Genomic DNA, 14,495 nt, shown 5'->3' on the forward strand with positions numbered 1-14,495 from the left:
TTTTTTCAAAATAATTAATTGAGGTTATTCTTTTTTTATTTGTCAAAATGAACAACTAAAAAAGAAAAAGTGGACAAGTAATTAATAATGGGTGGGTAGTGGGTTGGTTTATAAATTATATTAATAAATTAAATTATAACCAATAGTTGAGCGCCAAGTATTTAAAAAATATATTTAAATAGTTTAAATTTAAAACCGTTAAATAAGTGGTCAATTTTGAACCCAAAGGTGGATGACAAGGGTATTTTGGAGCCAATAGGTTGATGAGAAGGGTATTTTGGAGTCAATAGGTGGATGGAGGGATAATTTTGTACCATTTCCAATATTTCGAGGGTATTTTAGGCCCTTTTCCATAATTTTTATTTACACGTCTCTTAAGATCAACATTAATTATGAGGGTGTGTGTGATTAATTAGGACTTGGGCCGAAACATTCTGGACCAATAAGCCTTGAGCCCTTCCTGTAGCGGCCCCAAACAGCCCTTTAGACTTCAGTATTCGCATTTCGCTTTTCTCTTCAGTTGTTCTCGTCGCCGACCAGTCCTTGCCGTCTTTTCCTTTCTCACAAGTAAACAGAAAGAGGTGGAGTAAAAGGAGAAAGCTCCTCCAATGGCGGCCGCATCGAGAAACCTCATTTCTCATCTCCGCATCCTTTTATCGTCCACAGTTTCAGAAACCCAGTTCAGAACCTTCAGTGCTTGCAGTAGCCAAGTCGAGGAATTAAGGACTCGGATTATCGAAGGAAAACCTGGAATCATGACTCCAAACTCCAAACGGACTGGAGCAATTGCTGTCAAATGTGGAATGACTGCTCTATGGGACAAATGGGGAGAACGCGTTCCCATTACCATCCTTTGGTTAGATGATAACATTGTTTCTCAGGTCAAAACCCCGGAGAAGGAAGGCATATCTGCCCTACAGGTTCCTCAATTTCGACTGATTTTCAATCTAGCATGTCTAGTTTCTGAAAAAAATTCTGCTAAGTTCTTAAAGACTGAATCTTTACCCCCACGAAAGTAAAAAAGAAATATTTTGTTAGTGCTAACTGACTGTTGTCAATTTATCTGCTCTGTTAATTCAAATGCATCACCTAAAGAGTTTTGTTATATTTGTATTACTGTATCATAGTATTCATTGCGAGAACGTTGTGAACGTGTTTTCAAGTCTGAATGGATATTCTGGTGTCTTTTACACTTGATATTGGCTGAATAAGTTATCAGCCAATCGACCAAAAATTATGATAAATAAAAGAAATTGGTTGCCTAATGTTTTTGAGGATGGTGTTAGTTACTCTTTATGCTGTGGCGTGGTCTAATTGATCTTTTTATGGTGGTAGTTAGATTGGATGTGCTCACAAAAAGGAGAAGCATTTGACAAAACCTGAAGTAGGTCATTTTAGAGCACAAGGTGTGCCCATGAAGAGAAAGTTGAAGGAATTTCCTGTTACTGAAGATGCCCTTCTTCCTGTTGGAACTAGCATCAGTGTCAACCATTTTGTTCCAGGCCAGTATGTGGATATTGCTGGAATTACAAGAGGGAAAGGTTTTCAGGTGCCGAGTAATATTGATTGTGTTTATTGTTTGATTAGTCTAGTTGATTGGTCTTTACCTTTTATGGACTTCCGCATGCACCACAGGATACTAGTGATATTGTTGATGAGAATAACTCATATTTTGACCTCAAATTGGCCTTTGAGACCAAGTTTTCGTACTTCATTGAGTTTTTAATAAAGACGCAACTTGAAATTTTCAATTTTGTTGCTGATGGAGCATTTCTCAATCTGCATGACAGTTTTTAAATAGAAGTAATATCACACACCATCGTCATATATATTAGATAGGAACTCTCTAAGCATTAGCTAATGGTAGAAATATTGTTTTATTTGTGGAACAAAATTCCACCTTTCTAGCATCTACTTTCTGTTCCACCTCTTAAGATGTTAATTGAACTGTCAGTGTTGTCTCACTCTTGGAGGGCATGTCTAATCTGATGAACTGTACTAATGATTGAGGAATTTCACGTGTAGGGCGGGATGAAAAGATGGGGATTTAGCGGTATGCCTGCATCACATGGTGCTTCATTATCCCACAGAAGTATTGGTTCTACAGGTCAAAGAGATGCTCCAGGAAAGGTAGGCATTACCTTTTCCTCGATTTTATGTTAGTGATCTACAGTGTATGAGTTCTATTTTCACAATTAAATAAGTTGGCACTTGTCACACTCCTCTTTTCGTCTACCTTATAACTAAGTGCCTGCTTAATTGCAAGTAGCATGCATGTTATATTATTTAAATTGTTTTAAAAATGATATGCATTCGAAATTGTTATCTATTTGCGACTGGTTTACTTATTTGAAGGAGAAGTAAATCTTGTAACTAATAATGCTTCAGTGAGGTGTATTACAAAAAATATTCTAGCAGTAAAATATAGTCATTTGGTACAGATATATTGTGCAAGACTTGATGAACATTGCTCAATTCTATTTTCCCCACCCTTTCTTTATTCCTCCACAATTTTAAAATATAATACATTCTCATTGTTAATTTTTTTGTGGACTGCTTATGACAATATCATTATAAGCTAGCAATGGAACTATGTGTAGCAAGGGGTTATCACTTCATGGGTGAAAGCCATGCACTGATAAGTTTTTGCTTCAAGCTATGGTGCACAAAGTGATTCCAACGAGAATCGGTTGCTTCTTTGTATCTCGACTTTGAGGTGTTGGATTCATATCGGCATTATCATAGGAAGCTAAAATTAGTTATTTAAACTGCTATATAATTTTACTAAATTTGTAGATGATTTGATAATTTTGTTTGGATCATGAGGTGCCTGATAATTTATGATATTCTGAAAACTGTGCATTTCGCTCCAAAGAAGCATGCACTTTTCTTCTCACTTTCGCTTCAAGCTCTATAATCCTTGTAAACTTTTTTGCGCTTTTCGCTTATAAAAACGCTTGAGCCTATCTCCCCTTTGTTAGCTGACCCCACCTTTTCAATTCCATATTTATCCAGCTATAAAATTATGGAGAAATAGAGAAAGAACTAGTAAGAAACTAAATTTTCCGCATACAAATGCCAAAACATGTTCATCCATGATATCATGGACAGAGTTCCTTGGCCGATAGTTTTTGAGTGGAGTGTTGGACCTTGGAGCTTCCACGCAAGTAGCATATGGTGAGCTGTTAATACAGATAGCGGCTTTTAAATCAAAATTTGGGTTTTGTATATCAAGGATGTGTTATGGAACTTACAGAATCTCCACCCACTCCACCCCAAAATTTTTGGGGCGTGGTTGGGCTTACAAAAGAGTACCCATTCTTCTGTACATGCAATTGTTTCTCGTCTCTGAGCGTTTTGCCAGGTAGTTCTAATAGATATTGGATCACTTTAGGAAGTATGCTCATGCAATCCTCTATCATGTCGTTGAGTTTGACCTTCATGTGTCTAAAAATATGCTCAAGAACCCGTGACATGCTAAATTAGTTGGAGCTTCAACCTCACATCCCGGGAAGATAACTTACATTGCCGAAGTTGCATTTGATACACTTGATTAACTTATTTGACTAAATATTTAATTGGAACTGAACAAACAATTGATTTTGTATGATGCTGTTGTAGAATCTAGTTAATGTTACAAGCTTCCGCTTTCATTTGTAATTTTTTCTTTAAAGGTATTTAAAGGGAGAAAAATGCCTGGACGCATGGGTGGAGTGCAACGAACTGTTAAAAATGTTTGGGTCTACAAGATTGATCCTGCCAGAAACTTGATGTGGGTCAAAGGCCAGGCAAGATTTTGAAACACTTCTCGTTTCTTTTAAATTTATTTCACATGGATAAGAGAGTTATCACCTGAATGCATTGTTTAAATATAATTTTCCTTTCCTTTGCAATCTTTCTGATGAAATTCTATGCGTTCAAACTCTTATTTATGACTAAAAGTTGGTAACTCACCAAAAAAGTACACAGAGAGAGTTGGTAGTGTGACATGGGCAATCAACAGTATTACCCCTCCCCCCTCCCCCGCGGTATGTGCTTTCTAATGAATATTAGCTACCTATAAAAACCACCAGCTGTCTGCAAAATATATGGGAACTAGGGGGAGGGGGGGTTCACTTTTCTTTCTTGGAGGTACCAACTAATTTAGGTCTGAAGAAAGGCGTCATTTCAATCTCTTGCATGGGAACTGTGATTAAACTTCTTTGATCTTGTAAAGAGGGTGGAATTCTTCAGTAGTACACCAGTCTTTGCGCAGTTCTATGGATAGATAACTCAGAGCCAGTGATTTACTGTAACTTTCTTTCAGGTTCCTGGAGCTGAAGGTAACTTTGTGTTCATCAAAGATTCTGTGTACAAGAAACCAGATATTTCAACGCTTCCGTTTCCCACTTACTTTACCCCAGAAAACGAAGATCAAGCAGATTTGGAACCATTAGTGGCTGATCTTGGTGATACAGACCCTTTTATGGCTGCTGATTGATTCTAGGCAATCTAGCTGTGACCATGGCATTTTCTGTCTTTACCTTTTTTATTTCTTCAACAAGCAGCAGTGAAGTGGTAGTGTTTTAGAAGGAATTTATTCGTAGTAGTGTTTGACATTTCTCTGGCTGATGGTACTCTAATTTTGAGTTGTACTACAAAATTTATCTACTTCTTGTTGGATAGGGTGAAATTTAGCTACCTCTTCCAGAGAAATTGTACAGACACAAACTAATTATGTTGTTGCTGGATGACTAGAGCTAATAACAGAAATATGATGAATGGAGAATTATAAACTATAGTAGTTTGTCATTTTACTTGTATTCTGGTTCAAACCTATAGTTGTTTGCCTCAAAGAAAGTATTTTTGACATGACATGATGGTCCCAAAGGTAGTGTGAACACTATAGCCTAATCTTTACCTGTCCTACATTGAATGCAGCAATAGCAGAAAATCAAAATTTCTTCAAACAAGTTTGCTGGAAGGTTTGATTGACTGATAATGGAATTACAGGTGTCAAATCAGCTAGTTGAGTTGAATTTGAGCGAATCAAAATGAGTTGAATGAATAATTAAGCTAGTTAATTTTACTTGAGCTGAGCTAATTTTATAATTTCTATGTTTGTTTTATTATAATTTGCTTAAATTATCAATTAAACTTTTATTTTCACAATTCTAACATAGCAATTATTTTTAAAGAAGGATTACTTCCAAGCATGTGCTATCTCTTTCTTTCTTCCTTCACTTTTAATGGGAAAATGACAGTTTGCAAATAATAAACCATCTTCTAAGCCGTGACTGATGGAAGAAATGAACCCTACAAAGAGAAATCCTCATTTGTGCATGTATTCAAAAAGTCTGATCAAATTTATAGACTTTCTGGCCTATTATTGAAAGGAAACATAGTCTTTATTAGTTCACGGGTCCTTCACCTTTTGTCACTCTCAACTTCAACTACCATTCAATTCCCACCCAAATTAACTCCCAAGTCCTTAAAATTTGGCTAACTCCAACATCTTTAAAACTCTCCATCTTCAACAATCAAAATACATGTACTGAGACACCATGGACTGGTTTTCATGGCTCTCCAAAACTAGCCTTGACCCTTCTCTTCTTTATGACTATGCTATTATTTTTGCTCATAATCAACTTGATCAAGATGATATAGAATATTTCAACCATGAATTTCTCCAAAGTATGGGAATTTCAATAGCCAAACATAGGCTAGAAATCCTCAAGCTTGCTACTAAGGAAAAGGGCAGAAGAAGCTCAAGAAAACACATCTTTTGGTTAGTTGTAGCTATCAGGCAAGCAAAACAACATTTTACCAAAAGCTTTAGCACGTGGACTCGTCGGTCAGATTCAAGTGCCTTGCTGCCTCTGAGAAATTGCAGTTCAAGATGGAAAGCATCTATGTTGAAGAGGAAAAAGAAACTAACTGCAGCTAAACAAGAAAGGCCAGTAATGCAGAGTATTAATGCTACTACTAATCAAGGAAGGTTGATGATGCTCACAAATGGGAGTCCCAATCTCATGATAGATTCTTCTGATGCCTGGATTAGCAGCCCTTCAAGCTCCACTGCTGAGGATTTTCGCGATGATGAAGACATGGACGGCGTTGATGGTGGAAACTGGCCAACTGTTGCTATTGAAGAGATTAAGTGGGATGCAATGTTTCAAGACTTGAAACCTACCTGAGTTGATTGAACTCTCTCTAATATACCTTAGTTAATTTATCCTCATGCTTTTTCTTCCTCTAGATACCTTGAACTTTCAAGTGTTTTTGGGAATTATTGCATTATAATTTTCTGAATTCTTTGTCTATGAGCAACACAATGCAGAGTTTTAACTTTTATCATACTGAACTTCATATCCAAGTTGATTATTATGGTTTCTCAAAAAGAATCATGGTAATTAAACCTTAGCACATTCTTTTCCTTTCAGCCAGTTAATTGACAATGCAATTTTTTCAGTAAGTTCACTCTTACAATAATGGCTGTGTTAAGGACTTGCAGTGCAATCTATGGCTCTGTCTCTCCCCCTCATTTATAAGATGGAAATAGAATCTAAAATTGTTAGTACCTTTTTTTTTGTTTAACCATCTAGTTTCTGAAGTCCACTGACCTGACTAATCATGATTTGAGTAGGATAGGCCCACTAAGGGGGTAAAGCGCTTCCTACGAAGATATTATCCATTCCCACCTTGATTACCTCTTATTAGCACTGCTAAGCAGTTCTTACTAAGGATAAAAAGCTAATACTACTTCACTACATTTTCGGAATCAGCCAATAAATTTACTTCATGAAGAATAGAATTTTGCAGGCAATTTAATGCACTATTTATTTCTGAAATAGAAGCCTCAAGTTGTCCCCCAAAGATCATTACAGAATCAACAGTAGTGGTACATTTTACTGGGACATCAACCTTGCTTTCAAACTTCAGTTTTACCCAGAGGAACATGATGGAAGCCACATTCAATAAGAGAACACTTCCAGTTATGTTCACAGTAGGAGATAGCATTCCCTTGTCAGTAGGGAAATGCAATATGGATCACGAAAACAGGTAAAATTCTATAATATATATATGTAGATGCAAAAGGTGACTACACCACTTAGTGATCAGAAGCCTGAGCCAAACGGAAAGAACCTGCAGCATACAACATCTGGTAGACTGGTCTAATTCTGATAGTCAAGATCATGCTCAAGAATGCACCAAAGGCAGAGACTCCTGCTAAAACCAGAAACGTGAGCCTGAAGCAATTTGGGCCCAGACAGTGCGATCCTTGTTGCTTTCCTGCCTCTGTGTCATAGACATAACCAGCCAGTAGACCAGAAAACAGAAGTGCTCCTAAAGGATTGCCAAGCTGCATGAAGTTGAATATTATGCCAAAATGTTTCAAGCCAAAAAGCTCGGAGGAAGTAGGAATCATTACACCAAACTGAACACCGAAGCAAATCCCTAGTAATGCAGTCGCAGCATAGAGAGTACCACTCAGAGCTGAAGCATAAAGAAGGAATGTTACAATCATGAGGATTTGTGTTATCATCATCCAAAATGTCCGTGGTATTGTTTTTGACCTGCGATAGACATGATAGAAGCATAAAATTGTCGGTCACCACTAAAACACACAGCAATCTGTCAATCTCTAATTGAAATCATTCTTGAACTTACACATTTAATGATTTAAGTGATGCATTATCAATCACAAGAATTAGGAGCTAGCAACCATGAAGATGGATAGATTTATAGCTAGTAATAGTATCAATAAGAAATGTCAAATATAGGAAAGCATTTCGAGTTTCTTCTGAAACTGAAAGCATTTGTCCCTTGCCCCCAGCCAAGTGAGTGAGAGGGAATATCAGCACATCATTATCTTCTTTCTTGGGAAACAAAGATAACAGGAGGGGATATACCAGATTATTACCTTACAAAGTGTTCCGAAACAACACCTGCCCCAAGACGGCCCAAGAAATTGCAAAAGCTGAACAAACTCAGTAATATCGTTGTGTCATTGACACCAAGTGCAACTCCAATCTGTGCTAAATTATTAAGAACAGTTACACCAGAGCCAACACCAAAGAAGTATGCAAGCCACAGAAGCCAGAAGTCAGCTTTAATAATAGCTTCACGAAATTTGAAGTCTTCACCTCTTCTAGGTTTCCTTTTCTTCTTCACTGCACCCTCACCCACAGCCAACAGCATATCCACCTCAGAAATATCTTCACCTTCACGGAAGCTCCCAAGGTCTGCTTCTGATGAAATTGGAGTTAATAAGGACGTCGTTTGGCTGGAACTGATTTCTTCTTCAGTCAAATCATTTGAGGAATCATCTAATTTTCCAGGTCTCCTATGACGAGAAGGAAAGATTGTCATCTTCAAGGGAATTGCTAAAGGAGACATCAATAAGATAACCATTACTCCAACAAGTATATAGGAGATGGAATTATTTAGAGATAGAATGGTCTTCAAAATTGTTGTAGTGAGAAGATAAACTGCAAGCAACAGACTTGCTGCTTGTGTGAAAAGAAAATGGACATGCTCAGAAGAATCCTCGCCAGAAGCTGGTGTGCATGCCCGGATAAAGTACATCATGGCCAAACAGATGATCGGAATTCCCAATGTTAGAAACAGCAACAAATCTGAAGCTGAATCATTAAGAACCATAGCAAAGATCTCTGTAAAAACTGCAGCGCTCAGGCCAATATAGCCTTTCAGTATTCCAGCAACAGTGCCTCTACTGAGAGGGAAGTTCCTCATATTGGTGACAAGTACTGCTGTGCCCATCCATGCACTGCTGTTTGTAGCAACTACCAGTGCGAGCCAAAGCTGTCATTCAATCAGATATCGACAGAGAAAACTATGAGAACAAGTTGTCAGTAAAACACAAAACTTCAAATTATGTCAATGGAAGTCATACCCCAAATATTTAAAAGAAAACAAATCAAAGAAGTCACCAGAATAAAGCAATGGCATTGCAATTTGATTGAAATGAAGAACATGTAGTAACATCTCTCTTCTCAACATGTGGTTAAAGCCATTGAGTCAAACAAGGATTTGAAATTGATAGAGTGATGACAAAATCAGATACTTCCTCAAGTTCCCAATTGGAAGTACCAAAAGAGAAATACATCTTACAACAACTCCTGATATGCAAACTTGCAACCGAGTAAGCTTGAAATGATCTAAATCATTTTGTGGCTAGCTAGATGAAAAGTAGAACCAAGACACTAAAAGAAAAAAAAAATAGAACTTGACGAAGAATCGCACTTAAGTACACATATAAGTCGGAGTTCCCCACATATAACATAGAATGCTGGTGATACATAGAGCTTGAACACTTCAAAGCATAGCTTGAGAAATATAAGAGTTTGAAGGAGGCACTAGACAGATGAGGTGACAAAAGGGACAGGGTGCATAATCTAGGAAGAGGTGCATCAATAACAGAGCTTTCAGAAGAAAAAGAAAGAACCCCTAAGAGCCTATTTGGATTGACTTATTTTAAGTGTTTCTAAGCTAAAATAGCTTTTTAGCACTTTTGGAGTGTTTGAGTAAATTAAAGAAGTGCTTATAACTTATAAGCACTTGGTTTAAAGCTAAAATGATAAAAATAAGTCAAAAACTAAATTGCTTATAAGAACTTGCTAGTATGCAATGACCTAACACTCTTATGAACAGGGGCGGACCCACATAGAGTCCACCGGGTGCTCGAGTACCCATTAACCTCGTCTTGGAATATATATATATATATATATATATATATTAGGTAGAAATTAAGAGGTATTTATATAATATTAACATAGAGCACCCAATGAACAAATGATCTGACTGGTCCATTGGCTCTTGGTGTGTGTGCTTAAGGTTGTTTAAGTGTTGTTGAGCTCCGGGTTTGAATCTCACTGTTAACATGTCTTTTTTATATTTTTGACTCCACCACTTTCAGAGCACCCACAACCTTAGAATCCTACATCCACCACTGCTTATGAAGGAAGCTAAGGATAATTACACCTCCACGAATACTGATAATTAAGGGAAAGAAAAGAAAAATAAGGGGATTCAAGAATTTTTCAAGTGAAATAGAAAGCAAAGTAGAGTTAACAGAAATTTTAGCTGCATTTTGCAGATATAATACTATCTATGCTTTGATTCACTATCCACTGCTGCTTTGAGTTCTTGCACAAAACAAGGCTAAACTAAATATGAGATATAATAATCAAAGAAAGATCAGCAGAATGCAGGTACTAATATCCGATGTTTCACTTCATAGTTCCACTCTTGTGGTAGAAAGATTCACACAATAGAGTTAGCTTGGCAATTAGAGCAGAAGGAAGGCAGGGGGATTAAAATTCACCAAGAAGGTTCACCCAAGAACTATTACATCCATTTTTGCAAACAAGATCTAGTATGTGCTACTTTTTGTTTTAAACAACTTCTAAATGCAACATTGGCCAGATATGATGAATATATGCAATACCTTCTGTGAAGGTACAGTCAGCTAAATTCTAGAATGTAATCTCAGGCAGGAAATGATCCTCTATAAGGTTCAGAACTTTGCACTCATATTCACAGATGTTAACTTCTTCATCATTAGAATATCTAGAGTTCCAAAAGATTAGTGAAGAAGTACTAACAATAGCAAAATAATAAGCCTATGAGAAATGGTTGGTAGTTCCTCCAATTATTTCTCAACTGTCTATTCAGGTCCAAACAATGAAAAAAGATCTAACCCATGTCAAAGTTAAAGTTTACTGAAAAAAAAGATCTAATCCATGCCAAAGTTAAAGTTTACTGAACATGAACTCATACAATAAGGATTAACAGAAGAATTTATGTCACGTGCATGTACTCAGGTCACAAACCTCCTAGCAATCGAAGACACATGGTTTTAGAATTTAAAGGTACAATAGGAAAATCCAAATACAGATTCCACATTCCAGTAATTAAGCATACCTTTTTTTCTTGTTTACGTGTTGAGATAAGATACAAATGCACAAAGAAATGAATTTGTGCCTAACCCAATGACACATCTGAACATGCTGGTGGTTCAATCCCATATCTTAAAATTAGATGTACCCAAGAGTACCATAAATTGAACCTACTATCCTCAGTATCAGCATTCACAATAACTCAGTGTTTCTATAACAGAAAAATAGTTCATAATTTTACATCTTTAGGAGGAACTAAACCTGAAATCAATTAGAGCATAACCTTTCTCCCACCCACCCCAAACTTAAAAATCAATCATTAAATACAACAACAACAACAACAAATCCACTGCAATAAAAGAGACGACAGTTAAAATAGATACTATAATAGGAGGAAGATCAGGTAAGGCAGAACTTAAAACTGTAAAAAGAAAGAGAGTAGCAAAAGAAATCAAGAACTCACAACCCAGTAAGGCAAGGATAGTACAGTCTGGCTGACAGCAAGCCAAAGAACACCATAGCCAAAAAAAGAAAGGCAGAGACCAACAAGCAAAATAACCCAAGGTGGGAACTTGTTGCAAGCTATGCCTGGAAGAATCCCAACATTCTCCCCAATATCATTTGCTACTCCAATAATAGTCAGCTGCTGCTGACTAAAACCCAAAACTGATTTCAAAGCAGGGGAATAAAGGGGGAAAGTATAAGCTGAGCCAGCTGCTATCTGTACCCAAACAGCAGCTGCAAGACCTACCCATGGTGGTCTACTTCCTTCTTTTAGGACAGCCATTCTTGAAAGTTGAAACTACAAAATTTGCACCCAAAATTTATAAAGATCAAAAAATTTTGACTCACCAACTTGGTAGAGACGATGGTCTTTAATGTAAGAACAACTTGAAATAGACCAACAGCAGAAGGGACTGTGGTAGAGAACGACAAAGTGTAACGTGGACAAAATTCTCCAGATGGTCCATAAGTTGTACATTTTATTAAGGCTTAAGTCACGTGCGTCCTTTAAAGTTATCCGCATAATTCACTTAGACATTTCAATCAAGGCTAGTGCCTATTGAACATTTTTATTTATTTAAAATTTGTTCTTATTATATATTTTTCGACAATAAGTAAAAAAAAATAAAGTGTGTGTAATACACTTGTTATGATGTGGCAAAACGACTAATTAAAAGATAACATGTGGCGTTGGGCCCAACAATTTTCCAAAATCATTTCAAATAATTTTTTCATCTATTTCTTTAATAAAAAAAATAAAAATGAGTAGCCCAACCCTACCCCACCCCCTTTCTTCTTCATCTTCTTCTTAGCTAGATTTTATTTCTCAAAGGACAAAATTCAATTCTTTGTTAATTGCTTACATAATTATTTTTTATTCCTAACACGTGAGATCAATATATTCAAAGAGACTGATACAAGAATGATGAAGAAATACACTATCAATCGTCTTTAGATCGATAACAAAGAGAAATCGAGAGGACCTAAATTAATTTTATTGAATCAATCTGATATTATGTTTGATAATTTTAGTGGGTTTACATTTTAATTTGAATGGTAATATTTGTTCGAAGGTGACCGAGATGGACGTTGATCGGCTAACTTTTTTTAGTCCGATGTTCTTTCTTTTTTTTTCCTCCAAATTTAATTAGTTGATTCAATTTTTATTTTTTAATAAATGTTGAAAAGAAATAGAATAGAAAAGGAAAAAAAATGGAGTGTAGTGGTCTTCATGGAAAAGACGACTTACAGGGGTGGGGTGGGGTGGGGGTTCTCCTTTTTTTTTTTTTTAAGAATTAGTATTACTTTTAAATATATATTTGTTAAAGTTAAATTATTTAAATGCCAAGTGACACTCAAAGGAGAAAAAGTATTAAGTTTTTTTGGAAAAAATAAAACTAAAACATTATTTAAGTTTTTTCACGCGCTTAGCGGAAGTGTAAAACACTTCTTTTGCCACATCAACATTTTGTGTTAAATAGGTATTTTTTGAACAATTCAGATATTTAATAGATAATAGTTATAGTTGAGGTGTTTAAGTGAAATATGTGGACAACTTTAAGGAACTGCAAATGATTTAAGCCTTTTATTAAAGTGTGATGGGACAAATGACTTCAAATTCTCCTTCACCTTTGTTCCGCTTAAGTTGTGAACAATACTAGTCCGGAGTCTAAAGGACACTTTTTCAATTTCTTATCGAGGAAATAAATGCACAGCTTTTTACCATATAATTTTTTGGATATTTTTTTAGCTAAGAAAAGTGTTCTTTAGACTTCAAATTCAGAAGAATACCACGTATATAAAGATTTGAATGGAAAAAACCTTCTTCACACACATTTCTAGTGTTAGTTTGTATAAATAATTTTTATATTATCCCATCATTTTTATTGGAACGAAATTCCCTTTAAGGTCTATATACTACTCTATTCCATTACATGCGTAAGGACAATAAGAAAAATCAGCTTTTGTTGAATAATTACAACTAATTCTATCAATAATTATAGTGATCGAACAGTATGTCCTTTTCCAACCGAAAGGAACTTACCTATACACGTGATCATTTAAAAAATTATTTCCATTAATGGTTGATTGCTTAGGGTCAGGAATCACTTAACTAATATTACCTAACAACATTAATGTATCCAATTTGAGCAGTAAAAAGTAAAATTTCCTTTCTATAATTATTATCTTGGCAAATCTCTAGATTATTTTTAATCTTTCACTAGAAAAAACAGTCGATGTAAGGAAGCTATCACCATTAGCATCCAAAGAGAGCAAAATATAGGAATCATAGTTGCAAAACATGTTATTACAAGGATCTGACTCATAGATGGACTTGGGCCGGCCCAAATTATACATACATATTCAAATGGATAATATGGGCTGTTCCTGGGTCCAATTTTCCACACATTAATGTATCCAATCTCTCGCTCTTTTTTGAGCGAATCTATTGAAAATAATCTCTCTATCTATCTCAACGTACAATGGATATGTTATTGTATATACAGTACTCTAACGTTTGTGTATTTACTGTTGATATTCTAATTATTTGTAATAAAAAATTTAAGTAGGTCCAACCGGGGCAAAAGATGGTGCGTCTGAGTTGTATTTTTAAATAGTCTCGTGAATATTTAAGTAATGTATGAAGCTGTCAGTTAAGGCATATAGTATTTGAGGAGCCTAGCATTTCTTGTATCACCTCCCATCAAACACGCATAACCATCCACGTGCTTTCTTCAATACCCCAAATTTTATTCATTTCAATGCCAAAAAATCAACTACTATTTAGAATGGCAGTTGAAATAATCAATTTTTAGTCTCTTTCATTTTAGACTTGCCAACGCTGCCTTTAGTGTAATTTGTTCAATAGAAATTAAACAAAGGAGCCCACTCACCCCACACATCGTGTTTTTGGACATCATTTTGCCAAAAGAAGTCTTGAATACACTACTTAGAAATTTTTGGCCAAGGGTCACTTTTCTCTTTCCATTCTGGCAAGTCATCTACACTTTTTCATTATCTTCGTAGGGTCTCCATTTTGTGGGTTATTATAAATTGCAATATTTACTGTTTGAAAGTTTAAAATACTTC

General features: G+C 35.8%; 3 protein-coding genes across 3 annotated transcripts; 2 read left to right on the forward strand and 1 right to left on the reverse strand.

Annotated features, from left to right (window-relative positions):
• The first annotated feature begins 484 nt into the window (after nucleotides 1–484).
• On the forward strand, nucleotides 485–4,778 carry LOC125860218 (50S ribosomal protein L3-2, mitochondrial-like). The gene is made up of 5 exons (XM_049540141.1): nucleotides 485–920; nucleotides 1,340–1,549; nucleotides 2,026–2,130; nucleotides 3,675–3,788; nucleotides 4,307–4,778. The coding sequence occupies exons 1-5, from the start codon at nucleotides 609–611 to the stop codon at nucleotides 4,478–4,480; spliced, it is 915 nt and encodes a 304-aa protein (XP_049396098.1). The 5' UTR covers nucleotides 485–608; the 3' UTR covers nucleotides 4,481–4,778.
• A 645-nt stretch (nucleotides 4,779–5,423) lies between these two features.
• Nucleotides 5,424–6,331, forward strand: LOC125859342 (uncharacterized). Its single transcript, XM_049539069.1, has one exon. The coding sequence runs from the start codon at nucleotides 5,544–5,546 to the stop codon at nucleotides 6,174–6,176; it is 633 nt and encodes a 210-aa protein (XP_049395026.1). The 5' UTR covers nucleotides 5,424–5,543; the 3' UTR covers nucleotides 6,177–6,331.
• Nucleotides 6,332–6,774: 443 nt separating this feature from the next.
• Nucleotides 6,775–11,851, reverse strand: LOC125859833 (protein NUCLEAR FUSION DEFECTIVE 4). The gene is made up of 3 exons (XM_049539666.1): nucleotides 11,365–11,851; nucleotides 7,904–8,805; nucleotides 6,775–7,556 (listed from the first exon to the last, which is right to left on the reverse strand). Exons 1-3 carry the CDS (start codon nucleotides 11,686–11,688, stop codon nucleotides 7,091–7,093), a joined length of 1,692 nt encoding a protein of 563 aa, XP_049395623.1. The 5' UTR covers nucleotides 11,689–11,851; the 3' UTR covers nucleotides 6,775–7,090.
• Nucleotides 11,852–14,495: the final 2,644 nt, after the last annotated feature.

The sequence above is a fragment of the Solanum stenotomum genome, chromosome 3, assembly GCF_019186545.1.
Source record: "Solanum stenotomum isolate F172 chromosome 3, ASM1918654v1, whole genome shotgun sequence".
NCBI classification, from domain to species: domain Eukaryota; kingdom Viridiplantae; phylum Streptophyta; class Magnoliopsida; order Solanales; family Solanaceae; genus Solanum; species Solanum stenotomum.

Excerpts from the sequence above, each read along its gene's own strand:
- LOC125860218 (XM_049540141.1), top strand. The coding sequence starts at position 609 with ATGGCGGCCGCATCGAGAAACCTCATTTCTCATCTCCGCATCCTTTTA. Across the intron at positions 921-1,339 it reads AAGGCATATCTGCCCTACAG|ATTGGATGTGCTCACAAAAA; the intron begins GTTCCTCAATTT and ends GGTGGTAGTTAG. Across the intron at positions 3,789-4,306 it reads TGATGTGGGTCAAAGGCCAG|GTTCCTGGAGCTGAAGGTAA; the intron begins GCAAGATTTTGA and ends ACTTTCTTTCAG.
- LOC125859342 (XM_049539069.1), top strand. The coding sequence starts at position 5,544 with ATGGACTGGTTTTCATGGCTCTCCAAAACTAGCCTTGACCCTTCTCTT.
- LOC125859833 (XM_049539666.1), bottom strand. The coding sequence starts at position 11,688 with ATGGCTGTCCTAAAAGAAGGAAGTAGACCACCATGGGTAGGTCTTGCA. Across the intron at positions 8,806-11,364 it reads TATCCTTGCCTTACTGGGTT|CTTTGGCTCGCACTGGTAGT; the intron begins GTGAGTTCTTGA and ends ATTGAATGACAG. Across the intron at positions 7,557-7,903 it reads GTTTCGGAACACTTTGTAAG|GTCAAAAACAATACCACGGA; the intron begins GTAATAATCTGG and ends TGTCTATCGCAG.